Here is a 17,878-nt window from a genome sequence, read left to right on the forward strand (position 1 = left end):
ACAAATTAATTGTTTCATGCATTCATAGGTATATTCCTTCAATATTTAGCAAGTGCGTACTGTATACATAGGTACTAACCTGTCCCCTTTGCACCCTAAGATCATTCCTCTCCTCTTTCTCCTTATCTTCCTTCTTTCCCATCCTATTTCATTCTCCCTTTCCTTGTGCCAGAATGAGACTGAGTGTCCTACAAGGCAGGACTCAGAGACACGGAACAGACAGTGGAAATAGACACCATGGAAGGAAGCCAGTTGCAGTAAGGGCAAAGAAACTATTACCTACAGAGAGGGATCACCCAGAATGAAAAGGGGTGATTCACAGAGCACAGCAACTCAGGCACTCCTTGGGTTTCACTTTGAAAGCTGCTGCGAGATTGGAGTCAAAGAGGGCTGGCATTGAGATAAAGGACAGCCTAGCTCCTCCTCCCTGGGGATGTGGTGCCCATCCATCCCTCCCCTTAAGCATCTTCTCCCCACCCCACCCCCACTACTCTCACGCTGACCTGTGTCCTGTGCTTTTAAGAACTAGGTGGGCTGGACCAAGGAGCGAGCTCGCTTCTTCCCGCTCAACTCCTTTCCTCTGGCTGTAACTCTGCCAGCCACAGCAGCAAACTGCAGTAGAAGAGAGAGAGGGGAGGAAGCCAGTGAGTGCAAGAGGAGCAAAACATAAAAGGAGCCAGGCTGGGCTTCTTCGTCCCACGGTAAAGAAGATCAGACAGCCAGGGAGGCAAAGCTCGGAAACAACTGAACTGCTATCCTGCTATCCTGCCCACGGTAAGGGCCTGGGGACTCTGGCCAGCCTCTGCTCCAAGCTCTGCCCTGCCTGAGCCCCTAATTCTGCCCTGCAGATGCTTATCCACCCTGATTAAATTGTACCCTGGACATCTTTCCCTGCACAGCTCTACATGGCTCCGACTTCCTGGTTCTCTTGAGTTTTTATCCTCTGTGATTCTTTCAGTTTTCCTCCTGGCTGTGTCAGTCACTGCTTTGGATGCCTCCAGTCCTTAGGGGGCCTCTTAGGTTCCCAGAGACAGGACTGCTGACCTTAGCCACTCCTCATCTAAGGGAAGAGAGAGAATTGAAGTAGTGGAGCTTTAGCATAGGGTTATTAACAGATGTTGAGCATTCCCAAATAAGGGCTAGTCAAGACCCATAGGGAGCACAGAAACCCTTCATAATGGAGAGTGAATTACAAAACTTCCTTGGAAAGAGCCAGGGTTTTAGTTCTGGACCTCATTTTTAGCCTGCTCAATAGGCCAGAACAGTTTCTTGGTATCAGGTGCTCTGCTGGGCAGAGCACTTGCTTCTAGTCCTGACTCGGCCGTTTATTAGCTTTGTGATTTGGAATTAAACTTGCCTGTGTACCGGGAGTACTTGTTAAAAGTGCATATTCTGAGTTCTATCCTTGGAAATTCCAAGCCAGTAGATTTTGGGTGGGGCTCAGGAGAATCTATTTTAAAATAATCTCCAGGGCATATTGATGCAGCCAGGAACCTCTGGATTAGATGTGCTATAAAAGAGCTTTCAAGCTCTAACATTCTAAAGCCTATAACCTCTTGCCAGAGCCATTCTATCCTCTTTATATGAACCAGATCAAGCATAATCCTGCTCAGAAGCAAGGGAGTAGACAAAATTATTCTCTTCCTTCCTTTCTTCTTTTCCTTCCTGCCCCTCAGAGAGAACTGAGACACACTGAATTCCTCTGTAATGTCATTGGCACCATTGGTGACAGGCCAAAGTAATTCTCTAGGGTGACACAAAACCATCTGGAAGTTGAGAACTAAATCTTGCTCTGCAGCCCTGGATCACTTCCCACCTTATTTAATATCTGTTTTCCCATCTGCAGTATAGATATTATTATCTATATCCTCAAGGATCTCCACGTATGTGCCTAGGAGTTAATATTTAAGATCCCAATCTTGCTTTCTCAATCTTCAGCTTTTGTTTTTAGCCTGTGCCATGACTCCCAAACGCTTCTTCCCTTCTCTTCTCTCTGCACCTGCATCAGCTATGGCCATTCTTCCCTTCCTACCTTCAGACACCAGAGGAGACACCAAGGTATAGAACAACTGTGTTCCAACTAGCATTCTCTGGGCAGTTTGTTTAGCCAGTCTCCTGGGATATAGGGAAAATTGAGGCTGAGCAGAGGGATATACTACTGAGTGTCCGAGTCCAAATGTCCTCCTTCCTGGTCCACAGAATCAAAATCCTCAAAAGGGATAAGGATCACAGTTATTGGGAATTAGTGGAAAAAAAGGGAAATGAAAGGAAGAGTGATAGGGAGAATGGGTGAGGAGATGAGAAGAATGAGAAGAGGGAGTGCAAAGAGAGTCTGACTTAAATGAGCAAAGAGGGAGGCAGAGAGAGGATTAGAAGAGAGAAAGAGGAGAGTGAATTGCAGAGAAAGGAACATGATGGTGCCAGGTATCGTACGAAGAATGGGAAGAAAGAAAGGAAAGGCTATTAAGTGGGATACAGGGGGAACAGAAAATGATGGTATCCTTCATTGATTCTTAGCCCTGCTTTAACTTGCTTTCTAGAGAAGTCCCTTTCTAAGGGCAAGAATCTTGGTGAGATCTCTGAGCTGGTGGTAAAGAGTTCCAGTTCTGCCAATTAACTCATTAGGTGACTGGAAGTTCAGCTAATCCTCCTAATCCTCACTTCCCTTCTCCATAAAATGAAGTCCAGCTCTGACATTCTGTAGCTCCCAGAGTTGAAACTGGCTTGCTTAAGGTCACATCTTACCTGGATACAGGTTTAAAAAATAGTGATTCAGTAACAGGAGCAGAATTGGAAAAGTAAAGTCAAACCCCGGAGTTGAAAGAGTTTGACAAAGGAAGAGCAAAATCATTTTCTAGGGCAGGTTTGAAAGGAGGTGGGCTCCAAAATAGAGGTGTCTAGACACATGGGCTCTGTTCTCAGGCTGCCCATGTTTCAGGATATCATTGTGAGGCCCCAGAACACAGGATTAAAGAAAGGGAATTATTCTGTCTTTTCCCAGGCCCAAGGCAAACCCCATCCCAGAATCCCTTTGCCCCAGAAATGGGAACTGAGATCCAGAGAGGAGATGAGGCAGAATGTTGGCAAGGGGAGTGAAACCTCAGCCCCAGGCTGACCATGCCTACAGCTTGAGGACCTAAGAAATTTAAGAGGCCCGTTACTTTATACCTCAATATTCATACCATAGTTTTTGTTAGAGTGAGATTCCAAACTATGCATCCCCTCTCAGAAAAGCAGAGATGCTTTTCTATCTCCCAGGAAGCACTTGGGGTCCCTTCTTTCATTCAGAGATTTCTTCTGGTCTCACCCAGGCACACATATTCATATTCAGCCAGCAAAATATTCTTCTCCTGGAACTGTCACAGGCTGTCCTTCCCCTGACTGCTGCCTTGAGCTATCATCTTTCCCACCTAGGCCCAGGCTTCTTCCCAAACTTTCCCTCACTCTAGATACCTGGGCATTGCTATCCCTTTAGAAAGCCTCCTCTAGGTCCTGCCATCAGGACTCCCCACATCCTTCCTCAAGACTTAGTCAGCCCTGGATGATTTTATAGGCTCTTCTCACTAAAGAGAGGTAGAATGCTAACATGCTGTGTGATCTCAAGCAAGTTACTTCACTTTTCTGGACTTCTGCTTTTCATTTTTAGACTCTAGGGAGTTAGGCTGCCTATGCTTTGATGGAACACTAGCTGAATGATCACCTTATAGATTCTTTTAGTTTTTTAGGTATTCACCGTTGTCAAAAATTCAAATGTATTAATTTTAAAACAACATATTTCTATTCAAATGTAGGTCTTTGCTTTTACAAAACCATAAAGCGTTACTTTTCATGAGCTTTGTCAGTTTCAGCATGACTTGGTCAAGAGTTGAGTATTTCTATTGGGGTAGACCTAGAATCAAAGTGGCCACATAGTAAATCTTCTAGTTCTTTTCAAGGGCTTGGTAGCTACTAGGATGACTTCACCAGGTGCTAAATTGCACAGCCTATATTATAAAGAAGGTATCCTTTTTTAGTAGGCAGAGAAAACTTGAAAATGCATTTCTGAGACCTGTTTAACTTATTCGGTCCATTAAAACTGTGAGAATAACTGCTATGAAAAAAAGAATATAAAATATACTTTATAATGTGAAGGTTGAAAAAGATGGCTCATTTAGCTAAGTACAATACTAAGTGTTGTGGAAGAGACAAATCTTCAGGAGCTGGACTATCTATCTGGGAACTTGAGAGGGCTCCCTGAATAGGGAAGCTAGGATGATTCCACTTGGAAAAGAAAAAGCTAGGATATGGACAGCTTCTAAGTTCTGCAAGGGAGGCAGCCAGAATACAGTAGTTCTTAATATTTATAAGGGATGAGAAACGAGCGAAGTGTGCTGGGAGGTTATCCAGTGGATTGTGGGGCATTAGGTGGGAAAGGGGTGTTTGGCAGAAAGCCCTGCTTTACCTTCTCTGGAGAAGCCATGGGAAACAGCAAGGACTCTGAGATCAGGCATACCTGGGTTTAAAAATCTGTATCCCCTATGTGATTTGAGGCAAATTTCTTAGGTTCTCCAAATCTCAATCTCAAATTAGAGGTAAAAATAGCTACAGATTATGTAGGTGAAGTGTCTGGCACAAAGAGTGGGCACTCAGGAGAGAAACTTTCTTTCTCTTCCTCTATTGATCTGTTACCCAAGGCCCTTTGCTCCTTCTTGCTCATTTAGGTGACTCTGGTGCCAGCTGGTGGAGCTGTGGATGATGGCGTCCCTGCTGCAAGGACCCCGTGAGTTCCCCTAGAGGGAAAGAGGGCAGCCTGGGGAAGAGGAGGAGGCTGTACGCCTGTTCCAGAGCTCCTCCTGTGCCCTCCACTTTTCCTGCTGGCTACTCAGGCTGTGCTTCTCCTGGCCAGGGCTGCCTGCTGATCAGGACCTGCTGCTGATGCAGGAAGGCACGCTGATGCGCAAGGTGAGGTCCAAAAGCTGGAAGAAGCTGAGATTCTTCAGACTTCAGGACGACGGCATGACAGTCTGGCATTCGCGGCAGGCCGGGTGGAGCCCCAAGCCCAGCTGTGAGTGACGGGGATGGCTGAGGGCGGACAGGTGGGTGGATAGGACCCCAAGGAGCCCAGCAGCCTGAGGGCGGGCAAGGGGCCAGGGTCCTACAAGAGTGTGCTTTGTCTTGTCCCTACTTGGGTCTCTGGGTCTGAGCCTGTAAAATGGAGATTATAACAGTGCTTGCCTCCTAAGGCTGTTATGAGGATTAAATTAGTTACCTGTAAAAGGCTTAGAAGAGCCCTGGCACATGGTATGGCACGATAAATCATAGGCTATATCTGATTATTATTGTTATTATAAGGCCTGATCTCAGGCATCAAATTGCCTAGATTAATGCCCAGGCTCCACCCCTTTCTAGCTGGATGACTTTGGACAAGTTATTTAATATCTCTAAACATCGGTTTCCTCATCTGTAAAATGTGAATTAAACAGTACCTGCCTGGTAGGTTGCAGGGATTCAGTAAGTTCATGTGTCAAGTACCTAGCATGGGGCCTGAAACCTGGAGACATTTAATACATTTTAGCCATTATGATTATTTTTTTAATATAAATGCATCATAACAGTGTGCATAATATTAGTCAAGCTCTGAAAATTTGATCATGAGACACAGCTAAAAAAATCTGCTTTAGAAACATACCCAAGGTTCACAATCCACACTACCCCAAGCTGAGGTAAGGAGGTGGAAAACTTCCTCTGGTACTCTCTCAGACATTCTGGATAGAGGAGGCCCTCAAACCTGGAATGGGAGAAAGAACTGCACTTGAGCACATAATGCTCTCAAGTTTCTTCTTCTACCCTTCAAGTGTGCTTCCACTTGTCAGCCCCTCCAATCCTTCTGTCATCACCATGGGGACTGGCTTGGAAGGGGACCATCCGTGATTTAAGATGAGGACACTGAGGGGTTAAGTTGTTTTGGTCTGTGTCACACTGCTGGCTGGTGGCTGGAAGCTAGGTCTTGCCACTCCTGGGACAGGCCCCTTGGCATGCTGCCTATGAAAGAGCAATGACTCATGGATTCCTGAAACCCAGGGCTCTGCATCTCCCTGTACTAATGCTTTTTGGGATTCAGCCTGCAGCGGCTGGGGTTCTTCACAGAGAAGAAGGGGGGTGCTGGTCCTTGACCCTTAGCCCCTCCAATTTGGTGCACTCCCTTCCTCAGTGACCCCACTCGCTTCTTCTCTGGCAGTCTCAATCTCTGATGTGGAGACAGTGCGTGAGGGCCACGAGTCTGAGTTGCTGCGCAGCCTGGCAGAGGAGTTTCCCCTGGAGCAGGGCTTCACTGTTGTCTTCCATGGTCGCCGCTCCAACCTGGACCTGGTGGCCAACAGTGCTGAGGAGGCTCAGATCTGGATGCGGGGGCTCCAGCTGCTGGTGGCCATTGTCACCAGCATGGACCAACAGGAGCGGCGGGACCAGTATCAGCAGGATAGACTCATGGTGGGGGCTGGGGATCACTGGAAGTGCCACATGCTGCAGGGCTAGGGATATAGGGCTGGGAAGGCCCAAGAGTCTAGATGGGATGGCAAAGGGAACTCTGGCTTATGTGCAGCTGAGGATCCTGAGGGACAGGTGAGTGCTAGGGATGGCAAAGCATAGCCATATGACTGCTATGGTACTTAGATTTTTTGTGGGTGTTCAAAGGAAGGAGAAATATTTAATTCTGGTTTAGTGCACTCTGAGAAGGCTTCAGGAAAGAAGCAGCATTTTGAACTGGGCCTTGAAAAGGAATAGAATTTGAATATGAAGAGAGCAGGAGAGAAAGGCACTCCAGCCAGAGGGAATAGCATGAGCAAAAGCCCAAAGATAGAAAACTGAAGAGCAGGAGGGAGAGTAGGGTATCCAGACAGCAAGGAGGAGTCAGAGATGTTTTGAGAAGGCTGGGATGGGGCCAGACCATGGGGGTGAAGGGGATCTCAACTTTTATGTTAAGGAATTTGGACTTCTTTCTGCAGGCAGCAGGCAAGTCCCTAAAGTTTCTGGAACCATGCAGTGACAAAAAAGATTGGTTCTCTGGGGAGATTATCCTGGAAGCTGGGTGGAGACTGGATTGACATGGAGGCAAAGACAGGGGAGAGATATTGATGGATAAACATGCCCACACACCTGCACACACGCGCGCACACACACACAGTGCTTTCTCCTTGACTCAGACCTGGATGGCTGAGTGACTGGTTCCAGCGTGGAGACAAAAATCAGGATGGTCGGATGAGTTTCCAAGAAGTTCAGCGGTTACTGCACCTGATGAATGTGGAAATGGACCAAGAGTATGCCTTTCAGCTTTTCCAGGTGAGTCTTCTGTGGGAGGACTTGCAGGAGCCAGCCAGGCCACATTCTCACTTGGCCAGTAGTCCTTTGACCTTAATTAGCAACACTTACTTGTTGAATCCCTGCTGTGCACTCTGCACCAGGCTCATCTCAATGGGAAACTGAGGAAGACAAAGGACATGGTTTTTACCCTTCAGTCTTGTTGGAAAGATAAGTCACAATATTCAGTTATCAAAGATAAAAAACAATATGTTATTATGTCAGACCTCAAGAACCTCTGTGTGCACGGCCAGAATCACAGATGCCCAGGACAATGGAAAACCCCACCTGAAATGTTAATGAACAGCAAGAGAGATCTTCCATTGTGCCCTTTGGGACATTCAACTCTTTCCCATTGAAAATTTACTCTAGTAGCAAATGGTATGGCTGAAATGTTGCTTTTTACTTACTGAAGTGTGTTCTTCTATGAACCCTATCAGTAGTACTGTGAGAGTTTTTGTGAAAGCATGTTTAGATCAGTCTAGCAGTGAGATTGCTCTTGCAGAGCAGGTCAAGGTCATAAAATTTCCTGTTAAAGGGTTAGGCCACTCTCCCTTAAACTCTCTCTTGCAGGCTGCAGACAAGTCCCAGTCTGGGACTCTGGAGGGAGAAGAATTTGTGGAGTTCTATAAGGCATTGACTAAACGGGATGAGGTGCAAGAACTGTTTGAAAACTTTTCAGCTGATGGGCAGAAGCTGACCCTGCTGGAATTTGTGGATTTCCTCCGAGAGGAGCAAAAAGAGGGAGACCGAGCTTCTGATCTTGCTCTGGAACTCATCGACCGTTATGAGCCTTCAGATAGTGGTAAGAGGGACAGGGATGGAAAGGCACCAGGCATGGGAGGCAGGGAGAAGGGGAGTGATTAGAAAGGTCTAGAGAAAAGCAGCCTTCTGCCTGACTCAGAGCAGCAGGCTGAGTTTATCTTCACTCCCCAACCCTGCCTGGGCTTCTCACTCAGCCACTCCAGCGAGAAGAGAGCAGCCATTCCCTGCCCAGACAAGACCGGCATCTCCTCTGTCATGCTAGATCTCTCAGGAGGAAGAAGATTCCACAGATGCCCTTTCCTTCACCACACTCATGTCTCACGCCCTTCACTTCCAGGAAGCATTTCCTGATCTCAACCTTTGTCCTCAGCAGAAAGGGAAAATCCTTGGTCCACTTTACTCTGCCTCTTCTCCATTAGTACGAATTACCCCTTTTCCTCATTTCCCTGCATGACTCCTGTCTGCTGTCCCTTTAAATGCTGGTTCTTTGCCTTTTCCTGGGCTCTCTTCAAATTCTCCAAGTGGTTCTTTTTTTTGTTTCTTTCCTCAGTCCTGGTATTCTCCAAGTGGTTCTTGATTCTGTAAGGCCCTAGCCAGGAAGCTAGTCAGTTCCTGGCTGGAGGAATGGAAGAGGGCAGTCATTTAGCTGTTGACAAATGTAGCTAAAATATGTCCTCTCTGCTTTCAAACCTTTCTTCCCTTGTCCCTTCTGTAGACTCCTTCCTACTTTCCATTCCCTTCAGAGTGTGTAGAATTTACTATTAATAATAAATGATTTACAAGGCCCTTTCACATCCCTCACTTCATTTAATTCTCACTATGACCTTGTAAATGCATAGCAAAAATCTTTATTGGGCCTTTGCTAAGTATCCCATAATGTGCTAATATCTCTGCATGCCATCTCTCCTCCAATCCTTGCAATGAACTAATGAAATATGTTCTATTATTAGGTTAGTTTTGCAAAAGAGGAAAACTGAGGCTTAGGAAGATTAAATGACTTGCTCAAAGACAACAGCTCATGATAGGAGGACTTAGGATTCAAATTCAGGTCTTCTGACTCTACCTGGTACCTCCTTTGAGAATGAGGATGAAATGGGATGAATGAGAGCTGCACAAGAGATCCAGGTTTCCTGGGTCTCAACTCCCACTCCCATTCATTCATTCATTTGTTTGCTGATTCACCTAATGCTTGCCTAGTACCTATCATGTGCCAGGACCTATGCTAGGTGCCAGAGATAACAGTAGTGACTAGGTCAGACAAGGATGCTGCCCTCATGGAGCTTTGAGTCAAACAGACAGTTGTGTGTCTCCATTGCTGATTTCAGATTTGTGTGGGCACTCAGATAAGAATGGGGCTGTAAAGCAAGTATTTCAGAAAATTAAATGGAGATGTCAGAGTGTTAATAAATAGAATCTTTTATTCTTGAGGTAGGATCCAGTATACATCAGTTACATTTATTCTGCCTCCAACCCCCTTGGTGTTCACTTCCCTTGCACTCAACAATCTATTCTTCCATGAAGGAGCAGAAGCCTGGTGGCAGAATATAGTATCAAGTCAGGTCTGCACTTTGCTGCTTACAACTGAGTAACCTTGGACAAGTCACTCAGCCTTTCTGAAACTCAGTTTCCTCATTTGTAAAATAATTGGTGATCCAATGAAATGGTGCATATGAAAAGTATCTGGAAGTTGTGGACTTACCCTAGCAATTTGAGTTATTATTATCAAGAATAAAACTTCCTCCCCAAATTCCTGCCATTCTCCACTGTCTCCAGGCCTTGTCAAACCTGTAGCAAGGAAGCTGGGCATGAGAATCAAGTTGTTCCACCTCTCATTGGAGCATTGCTGCAGCATTACCCTCAGTGAACTGCACCGCCCAGTGGTTTAGGGCATGGCCCTGCTAACTGGCTGCCCAGGTTCCTATCCCAGCTTCTCTACCTACTAGTTACGTGACCTGGGGCAAGTTACCTACCTTTTCATATTAGTGAAAGCACTAAGTGAGATGCTGCATTCAAGGTACTTGGCATAGAGCAAGTGCTCAATAACTGTTTGTCATCATCATCGTCACTATCGGAAGCACATGCTGGCGTGGGTGAGAGTTATTGAAGGAGTGAAAGGGCTCTGCCCTCAAAGAAGGTGTGGCCCAAAGGGATGTTGGACAAATGCTTCTCAGAATACCATACGGGAGAATTGATAATAATAAGAAAACTTCAGGTCATAGTTCATGGCCACTACATATACATACGTATAGGTACTTTGTGTCACTAACAATTCTTTCATTCTTTCTGGACTTCAGTTTCTTCATCTATAAGATTAAGCCTTTGGACTAGATTCTGTGCTGTCCAGTATGGTAGCTGTGAGTGCCATGTGACTATTTAAATTAATTAAAATACAATAAAAATTTTGATTCCTTTGTCACCCAAGCCACATTTCAAGTGCTCAGTAGCTATATGTGGCTAGAAACTATCATATTGGACAGTGCAGAATGGAACACACCCATCATTGTAGAAAGTACTATTGGATGCCAATGGATTAAAATTATCTTAACGATTCTGCCTTGTAGCTTTAACGTTTTCTGAGGGTGGGAATGATTGAAATGACAGACACCTTGGGGCAAATTTGGAATCTAGAGGATGGGAATGGACACCAACTGAAAGTTAGGATCTGGAAAGAGGTGGAAGCAGGGGTGGGGTGGAGGAATGGCTGTATTTGTGCTGGGATGCTCCCCCTCAGAGCTTCTCACTTGAGCGTTCCCCAACTCTACATCCTAGGCAAACACCGGCACGTGCTGAGCATGGATGGCTTCCTCAGCTACCTCTGCTCAAGGGATGGAAACATCTTCAACCCAGCCTGCTGTCCTATCTACCAGGATATGACCCAACCCCTGACTCACTACTACATCAACTCTTCTCACAACACCTACCTAGTGGGGGACCAGCTTTGTGGCCAGAGCAGCGTCGAGGGATATATACGGTGCAGGAAGGGGAGGAGGGGTCCAGCTCATAAGCAGGACCATCTGTGGGAAACTGAGTGGGGTAGGGGGGGAGTCAATGGATAACAGGGATTGGGAAGGTTTTTTTAGCGGTTTAGGAGATGAGGGGATTTAGGAGATATCCCGGATAGCTGAGTGATTGGAGGAGATGTTAGAGACTGGAGGGAGAGGTGGTAATGAAACCCTATGGGTAAACAGAGCTTCTCTGTCTTTCACAAGCTATGAAACTTTCTTGGAACTCAGAAATCTTGGCAGATTTATTTGTTCAGGAAAATAGAAGGCAGAAGAGCATAGGAGTTAAAAAACAAACAAACATGGGTCTAGAGTCAGACCATCTGAATTCAAATCCCTGCTCCCTCACTTAGTACCATGGAGCTAAATATTTAACCTCTCTATGCTTCATTTCCTCATCTATGAAATAGGGATGATAACAGTTTCTGGGTTATTGTGAGATAATCCATGTTTCACATTGTCTGGGTTATTGTGAGATAATCCATGTTTCAACACTCAATAAGTAGTAGCTGCTTTCATTGTGATTAATCTTGATTAGACTGAATAGGCAAGATGTCTTTGCAGTGCCAGTAACTGGAGTAGTAACTTCAAGGGATACAAAAATGAGTCAAAAGCTTTCTGCCTTAGGAAGATTATAGTCTAAATAATTGTGAAAATAAAGCTGAAATTCACCAGGAGTTGGAATAACCCAGGAGCTGTATAACGATACACAAACGGAACACCAGAAGTATCATGAGACAATGTGTGATGGGTTGCTAAGGAAGGACTGTGAGTTGGGGTTGGGGGAGGTCACTGTGAACTGAAGCAGTATTCCAGTGGATGGAGAAGGCTCCATGGAGATGTAGCTAGAAGGGGTCTTGAGGGGTTAAGTGCTGATGAGCTCTGCTCTACTAGAGTGGGGAGAAGGTCCCCAAGTGGAAGATCAGAACTTGACCCCACCTGTCCCTTGGGGCTTGGGGTTCTTCCAGGGCCTTGAAGCAGGGGTGCCGTTGTGTGGAGGTGGATGTATGGGATGGACCTAGTGGGGAACCCATCGTTTATCACGGACACACCCTGACATCCCGCATCCTGTTCAAAGATGTTGTGGCCACAGTGGCTCAGTATGCCTTCCAGGTAGGGGCCCCAGGGCAGGAATGCCGGGGATGCAAGAGGGTCTGAGGGAAGGGTGACTGGCTCTGGGCCTGGAGAGTGTCGAGGGGCACAGGGGAGGTTATGTCAAATGGCGTGTATACAGAAGAGATTTTAACTGTAAAGCACTGGGCAAATATTAAGGGATTATTATGAATAAATGTTGGATGTATTAGTCATAGAGGTAATTACTAGAGGTAATTAGTAATGTCGAGGACCCAGGAGAGGGTGGATAAGGAAACAGACAGAGAAAGTGTTAGGTAGGGCTGAGGAGAACAGGAATCTGGAGAGGAAAGCCTAAGGGAGTGACATAACACATAATCAGGGGAATAGTCTGGCCTTCACATTCTCTGCAAGCCTGAAAAGTCAACGGCTCTGGAGGAACCTGAATTAGATCTAGCCCAGGTATGAGATTTAGGATCTGAAGAGAGGCTTTTACATGTGGATAGTGTCCCCAGGGGTGGGCCCCGGACACAGCAAGGCCTCTTTCAGCCCTGTAATGGGATTGGAGCAGCTGAGAAATCAGGGTAAAGTAATTAGGGGGGCCTAGGGAACAGGTGTTTGAGGAAGCAAGGAGGTTACAGGGCTTTAGCACTCTGGATCCAGCAACCCCTTTCCTCACCACCAGACATCAGACTACCCAGTCATCTTGTCCCTGGAGAACCACTGCAGCTGGGAGCAGCAGCAGACCATGGCGTGCCACCTGACTGAGATCCTGGGCGATCAGCTGCTCAGCACCACCTTGGACGGGCTGCTTCCCACTCAGCTACCCTCGCCTGAGGTAGAGACCCTGATCCCCCAGCCTGGGCTCTACTGTGGCTTCCAAATGCCTCTACCTTGGCTCCCACCTCCATGCCCCTCTTACTCCCTTCTTCTTATCATCAGATGGATCAGCTTGCCCTTAACTATCTTGAAAACCATTTTAATAATAACAATAATGATAAACTAATTGAACATGGAAATCTGTTTATGGCTTTCTAAATTTTAAATCAATTATTTACTTTATATTTATTTTTTCAAAGGAATTCTTTTCATTTTTTTTCCTGATAGTTCATGGTGGTTGTAAACTATTCAAACAATTCAGAGAAAGGGAACTCTCCCCCCACCCCCAAAATCCCAACCTCTTCCATAATAACAGCTATCAGCAGATTTTTTTAATGCTTATATAAACATATACCTATATATTCATATTTTTTAAAAAACATGAATTGGATCATGTGCTATATCCTTTTCCTATATTACACGTATAATATCATGGATGTCTTTTCATATATAATCTTTTTTCCTTTTTAACAGCTTTCCAGTATTCCATGGTATGTTATGGACTATATTTAGCCAGTTCCTCACTTGGTAGACATTTAGATTGTTTGTAATTTTTCATTTGTATATACAGCTTTGCCCATTTATTTTATTATTTCTTTAAGATAGATGCCTAGAAGCAAAATTGCTGGGATTAAGAGTTTGCATGATAATTTTGGTTGCTATTGCCAAGTTGTCCTCTAGAAAACATGAAATTTTCAAATTACATTCTGACCAACAGTATAAGACAGTGACCACAAATAACTCTTGGAGTGAAACAATTCATAATGGCAGAAATGAAAAAAAAAAGGTGTTTGCTTAAAGAGAAAAACAAAATTCATGTTTTTCTTCTTTTGAATTGTTAATATTATTTACTCATTTTTATTAGGGTTTGTAATTTTTATGCTAAAGATATTAATGCTTTGGAAAATATTTTTGGCAGTCATTTTTCCTTTAGTCTTTATAGCATATTCCCACTTACAGAAGTTTTTAGGCTTTAGATAGTCAAATCTGTCAATCTCTTCTTTTATGTCTCCTGGGTTTTCATATTTTCCTGTAGGCGGTCCCATCATAAAATTATTCAAAAAAGATTCTTTTCTTCTAGTACTTTTATATTCTTTATAGTTTCATGTAAATCTGTAATCTACAAGGAGTTTCTTACATGTCAAATGTGAGGTAGAGCTCTAAATTATTTTTTTTTTCCATATGGAGAGGTGTTCCAGTTTGCTTAACAATAGGGGAATACCTGCCATATGTACCAAGCAGCCAGTCTTCCTGTGGGAACTTCTGTCCTCTTACTGCCTCCCTCTGCCTGTAAGGTGGCCCTGTGCAAGCAGTGGGACCCGCATGATGCCCAGGGGGAACCAGGTGAACAGGTGAACAGGCCCCTTTATTTATATCCCCTAGGAGCTTCGGAGGAAGATCCTACTGAAGGGGAAGAAGTCAAGGACACTCGAGGAGGATCTTGAGGAAGAGGAGGAGGAGGAGGAGGAGGAGGAAGAGGAGGAGCCAGAGCCTGATTCTGAGCCTGAGCCTGAGCCTGAGTCTGAGCCCCAGCTGAGCCCTCGGAGTATGGACAAAAAGAAGGAGAAGGTGTGCTAGGAGTGGTTTTTTCCTACTCTGGCATTTGACCAGCTTGCACCATAGGCTGAGGGTCCATGTGCGTAAAGAGACTAGAAACAGGCAGGCTAGAGGGCCAGGAAGCAAAATGCTCCTTCCCCCAAAACAAAGAGGCATAGAATGCATACATGATATCACTCTATGTTACATATTACTATATAGAAATACATTGATATATTACAGTGGCTTTCCAAATTCTTTGGGCTGTGACGTCCTTTTTTTTTTTTTTTTTTTTTTTTTTTTTTTAAGAAAACACAGGGAAGCTCAGGAAATAAACTAGTTCAATGCAGAGCCATCCTAGTTAAAATACTTATTTGGCCCTCTCCTGGGTCCCCCAGGTGGCTTCTGAGATATCTTTACCCAACTTCTCAGTCTCCTTAAAGGCCGGTTTGAAAACCACTGATGGGAGTGTGTGGGTAACATTATATTGTCAGGGTAAGTAGGGATTACTGGAGTAATTGCTGTGACCTCAACGAAAGTGGGCTTAGAGAAAGCTTGGTAAGGGTGAGGTTGAGGAGGGGCCAGAAATAGCCAAAGAGGAGCAGAAAGGGGAGAGAAGCTTTGAGGGGAAAACGTGAAGGCTCTGGGAAAGCTGTGCCAGAGTGGGCCACCTTCCTGTGGGAACAGGAGGCAGAAGGGGAGGACTGTCATTCATGGGACCTCCAAGAACCTGATTCCAAGGCTACATTTCTCTCCCTTGGTTCAGCTGACTGATTTCTAGCTTATTCTGTTCTCTCTGAAGTTATGGTGTCCAACCCACAGCCATGCCCAGGGATGGAAATGGGAATTCAAGAGACAAAGAAAGATATTACTCTAGGATCCTCACATCCTTATAGGATGTGACTGCCATGACCATTTGAATAACTGACGTATCTGTCTGGATTCATGTACATTTTGACCAAGGATTATTGTGAATTCATTTTGAAAGAAGAGAGGATGACTCCTGTTTACAAATAACAATAAAGTAAAAACTTCTTGCTCAGGAGCTAACACAGAGCAGACTCTCCAATTCCAGAGGCGAAACTGATCCCAGCAGCATACACAGACTGTGTTTATTCTCATTCCCACCCTCAGGTTGTGATGTGTCTATTTTTTTTCGCCTACCTGTTGCTGTCAGACCATGGCCCAGGCTTGTTTCACCATGCCTGGGTCCCTTCTCCTGCCCAAGTAGGTGAGGTAGGAGGGAGAATGCCGTGGGGAGGCAGTGGGCAGAGGCCTAGGTGGGTAGAGAAGTTCAGATCTTGGCCATTGCCTTCATCCCTCTTGGATCAGTGAGGGCTCATTCCCATCCTCCTTTCTACTTTCTCCCTCTCCAGAAATCCAAGGCCACCTTGTGTCCATCCCTCTCTGCCCTGGTTGTCTACTTGAAAAATGTCCCGTTCCGCAGCTTTACTCATTCAAGGGAGCACTATCGCTTTTACGAGATCTCATCCTTCTCTGAAACCAAGGCCAAGAGCCTCATCAAGGACGCTGGTCAGGACCAAAAGAAAGGGACTGGGGTGGGTTGGGTCAAGCCCTGACTGGAAGGCAGGCGATTTCCCTGAAAGAGGACAGGGAGCTGCGAAGCTCCCCAGAGCAGGCAAGGGGAAGAGGGTTGACGAATAGTGGGCTCAGGACTCTAGGGAGAGCAGAACTGGGGGAGATGATCTGGATAGAACAGGAGAGGCGCCTTAAGGCTCTCAGGAAGCAGCCTCAAAAGATGCTGAGAAGAGGGAAGTGGGTAGGCAGAGTCTTGGGATCAGGAAGTCCTCCTTACTTCGGCTTCCCTCCCCACACTTTTTTTTTTTAAATAGGTAATGAGTTTGTGCAGCACAACACCTGGCAGCTAAGCCGCGTGTATCCAAGTGGCCTGAGGACAGACTCATCCAACTACAACCCCCAGGACTTCTGGAATGCAGGCTGTCAGATGGGTGAGGAGGCAGCAGGGATAGGGAGGAGGGATCAGAGGAGTAGCAAGTGGGGAGTAAAGCCCCTGGCAGCAGAAGAGTGCTAGGCTGAGAAAGATACTATCTGTGGAGGTGTTCCAAACAGGCACTCTTCCACCCCATACCTGTGTTCTTAACTCCCTGCAAAGGTACTCCCAAGGTGAATCCTTCCCCTCTTTTCTCCTGGTGCCCTCAGTGGCTATGAATATGCAGACTGCAGGGCTTGAGATGGACATCTGTGATGGGCTCTTCCGCCAGAATGGCGGCTGTGGCTACGTGCTGAAGCCAGACTTCCTGTGTGATGCCCAGAGTTCTTTCCACCCTGAGAGGCCCATCAGTCCTTTCAAGGCCCAGACACTCCTGATCCAGGTATGATGGAAGGAGAAACTACTTCGGAATAAACTGGGATGGGGGTGGGGTGGCGGCTAGGCCTGACCAGAGCGTTATGGGTGAGAAGTTTCTTGTGAGAGACAGGCTAGCAAGATTAAGAACATGGGACTTTGAAGTCAGACCACCAAGGTTCAAAACCACTTACAGTTGGGCAAGTTACTTAACTTCTCTGTGCCTCAGTCTCCTCACCTGCAAAATGCAGGTAGTAATACTACCTGACAGGGGTTTTGTGAGGATTACTTTAGTAAGTACGTAAAGTACTTATGACAATGCCTGGTACAAGGTAAGTGCTATGGAAGGGGTTGCTATATCTTTAACATACCTACTTTCAAACTTTGTTAGATTTGTACTTGGATGCATTTTAAATTGCAGATAGAATACTAGAAGAAAATATATTACCTACAGAGGATTAGCCTTGCAAATCCAAAAGCTATATATATAGCACAAGGTCTTGTGTCCCCCTTCCCCATTCCCAGGGTATGAGAGCTGGGGTGGGGGCTGGGCTGAGCAGGAACTAGTGAGGTTCCAGAACGCTGATTGCAGGTGATCAGTGGTCAGCAACTCCCCAAAGTGGACAAAAACAAAGAAGGGGCCATCGTGGATCCACTGGTGAAAGTGGAGATCTTTGGCATCCGCTCTGACACAGCCCGACAGGAGACCAGCTACGTGGAGAACAATGGTGAGAGACTGGGTAGGCTGGGGGAAGTGGGAGCATGACCACTGTTCGCCTTCCATTCTGCCGTCCATTAAGTAGAGTCCATATCAACTACCCCCCACCTCCATGGGAGGCAGTGTGGAGAATAAGTACTTTGACATCTTGGGTTTGAATCCTAGCCTCAATTACAAGTTCTGGTGACCTGGGCAAATTGCTGAACCACTCGAGTCCGTTTCCTCACCTATAAAACGCTGATTGCT

The 17,878-nt window shown here is 45.8% G+C and overlaps 1 protein-coding gene across 3 annotated transcripts in view; it reads left to right on the forward strand.

The window, feature by feature from the left end:
- PLCD4 (phospholipase C delta 4) overlaps positions 1-17,878 on the forward strand; it is a 20,660-nt gene continuing 2,782 nt past the window's right edge. For 2 of the 3 annotated variants that reach the window (XM_037848998.1, XM_037848997.1), the window contains exons 1-15: positions 1-774; positions 4,701-4,759; positions 4,886-5,044; positions 6,218-6,446; positions 7,188-7,317; positions 7,909-8,140; positions 10,870-11,071; positions 12,071-12,215; positions 12,859-13,011; positions 14,436-14,621; positions 15,723-15,824; positions 15,965-16,121; positions 16,442-16,558; positions 16,770-16,942; positions 17,507-17,642. In XM_037848998.1, coding sequence (XP_037704926.1) covers positions 4,732-4,759; positions 4,886-5,044; positions 6,218-6,446; positions 7,188-7,317; positions 7,909-8,140; positions 10,870-11,071; positions 12,071-12,215; positions 12,859-13,011; positions 14,436-14,621; positions 15,723-15,824; positions 15,965-16,121; positions 16,442-16,558; positions 16,770-16,942; positions 17,507-17,642 — 2,149 coding nt within the window. In that variant the 5' untranslated portion in view covers positions 1-774; positions 4,701-4,731. The remainder of the gene's footprint in view (positions 775-4,700; positions 4,760-4,885; positions 5,045-6,217; positions 6,447-7,187; positions 7,318-7,908; positions 8,141-10,869; positions 11,072-12,070; positions 12,216-12,858; positions 13,012-14,435; positions 14,622-15,722; positions 15,825-15,964; positions 16,122-16,441; positions 16,559-16,769; positions 16,943-17,506; positions 17,643-17,878) is intronic. The other variant, XM_037848999.1, reaches the window with a different exon arrangement.

Source organism: Choloepus didactylus, chromosome 9, assembly GCF_015220235.1.
Source record: "Choloepus didactylus isolate mChoDid1 chromosome 9, mChoDid1.pri, whole genome shotgun sequence".
NCBI classification, from domain to species: domain Eukaryota; kingdom Metazoa; phylum Chordata; class Mammalia; order Pilosa; family Megalonychidae; genus Choloepus; species Choloepus didactylus.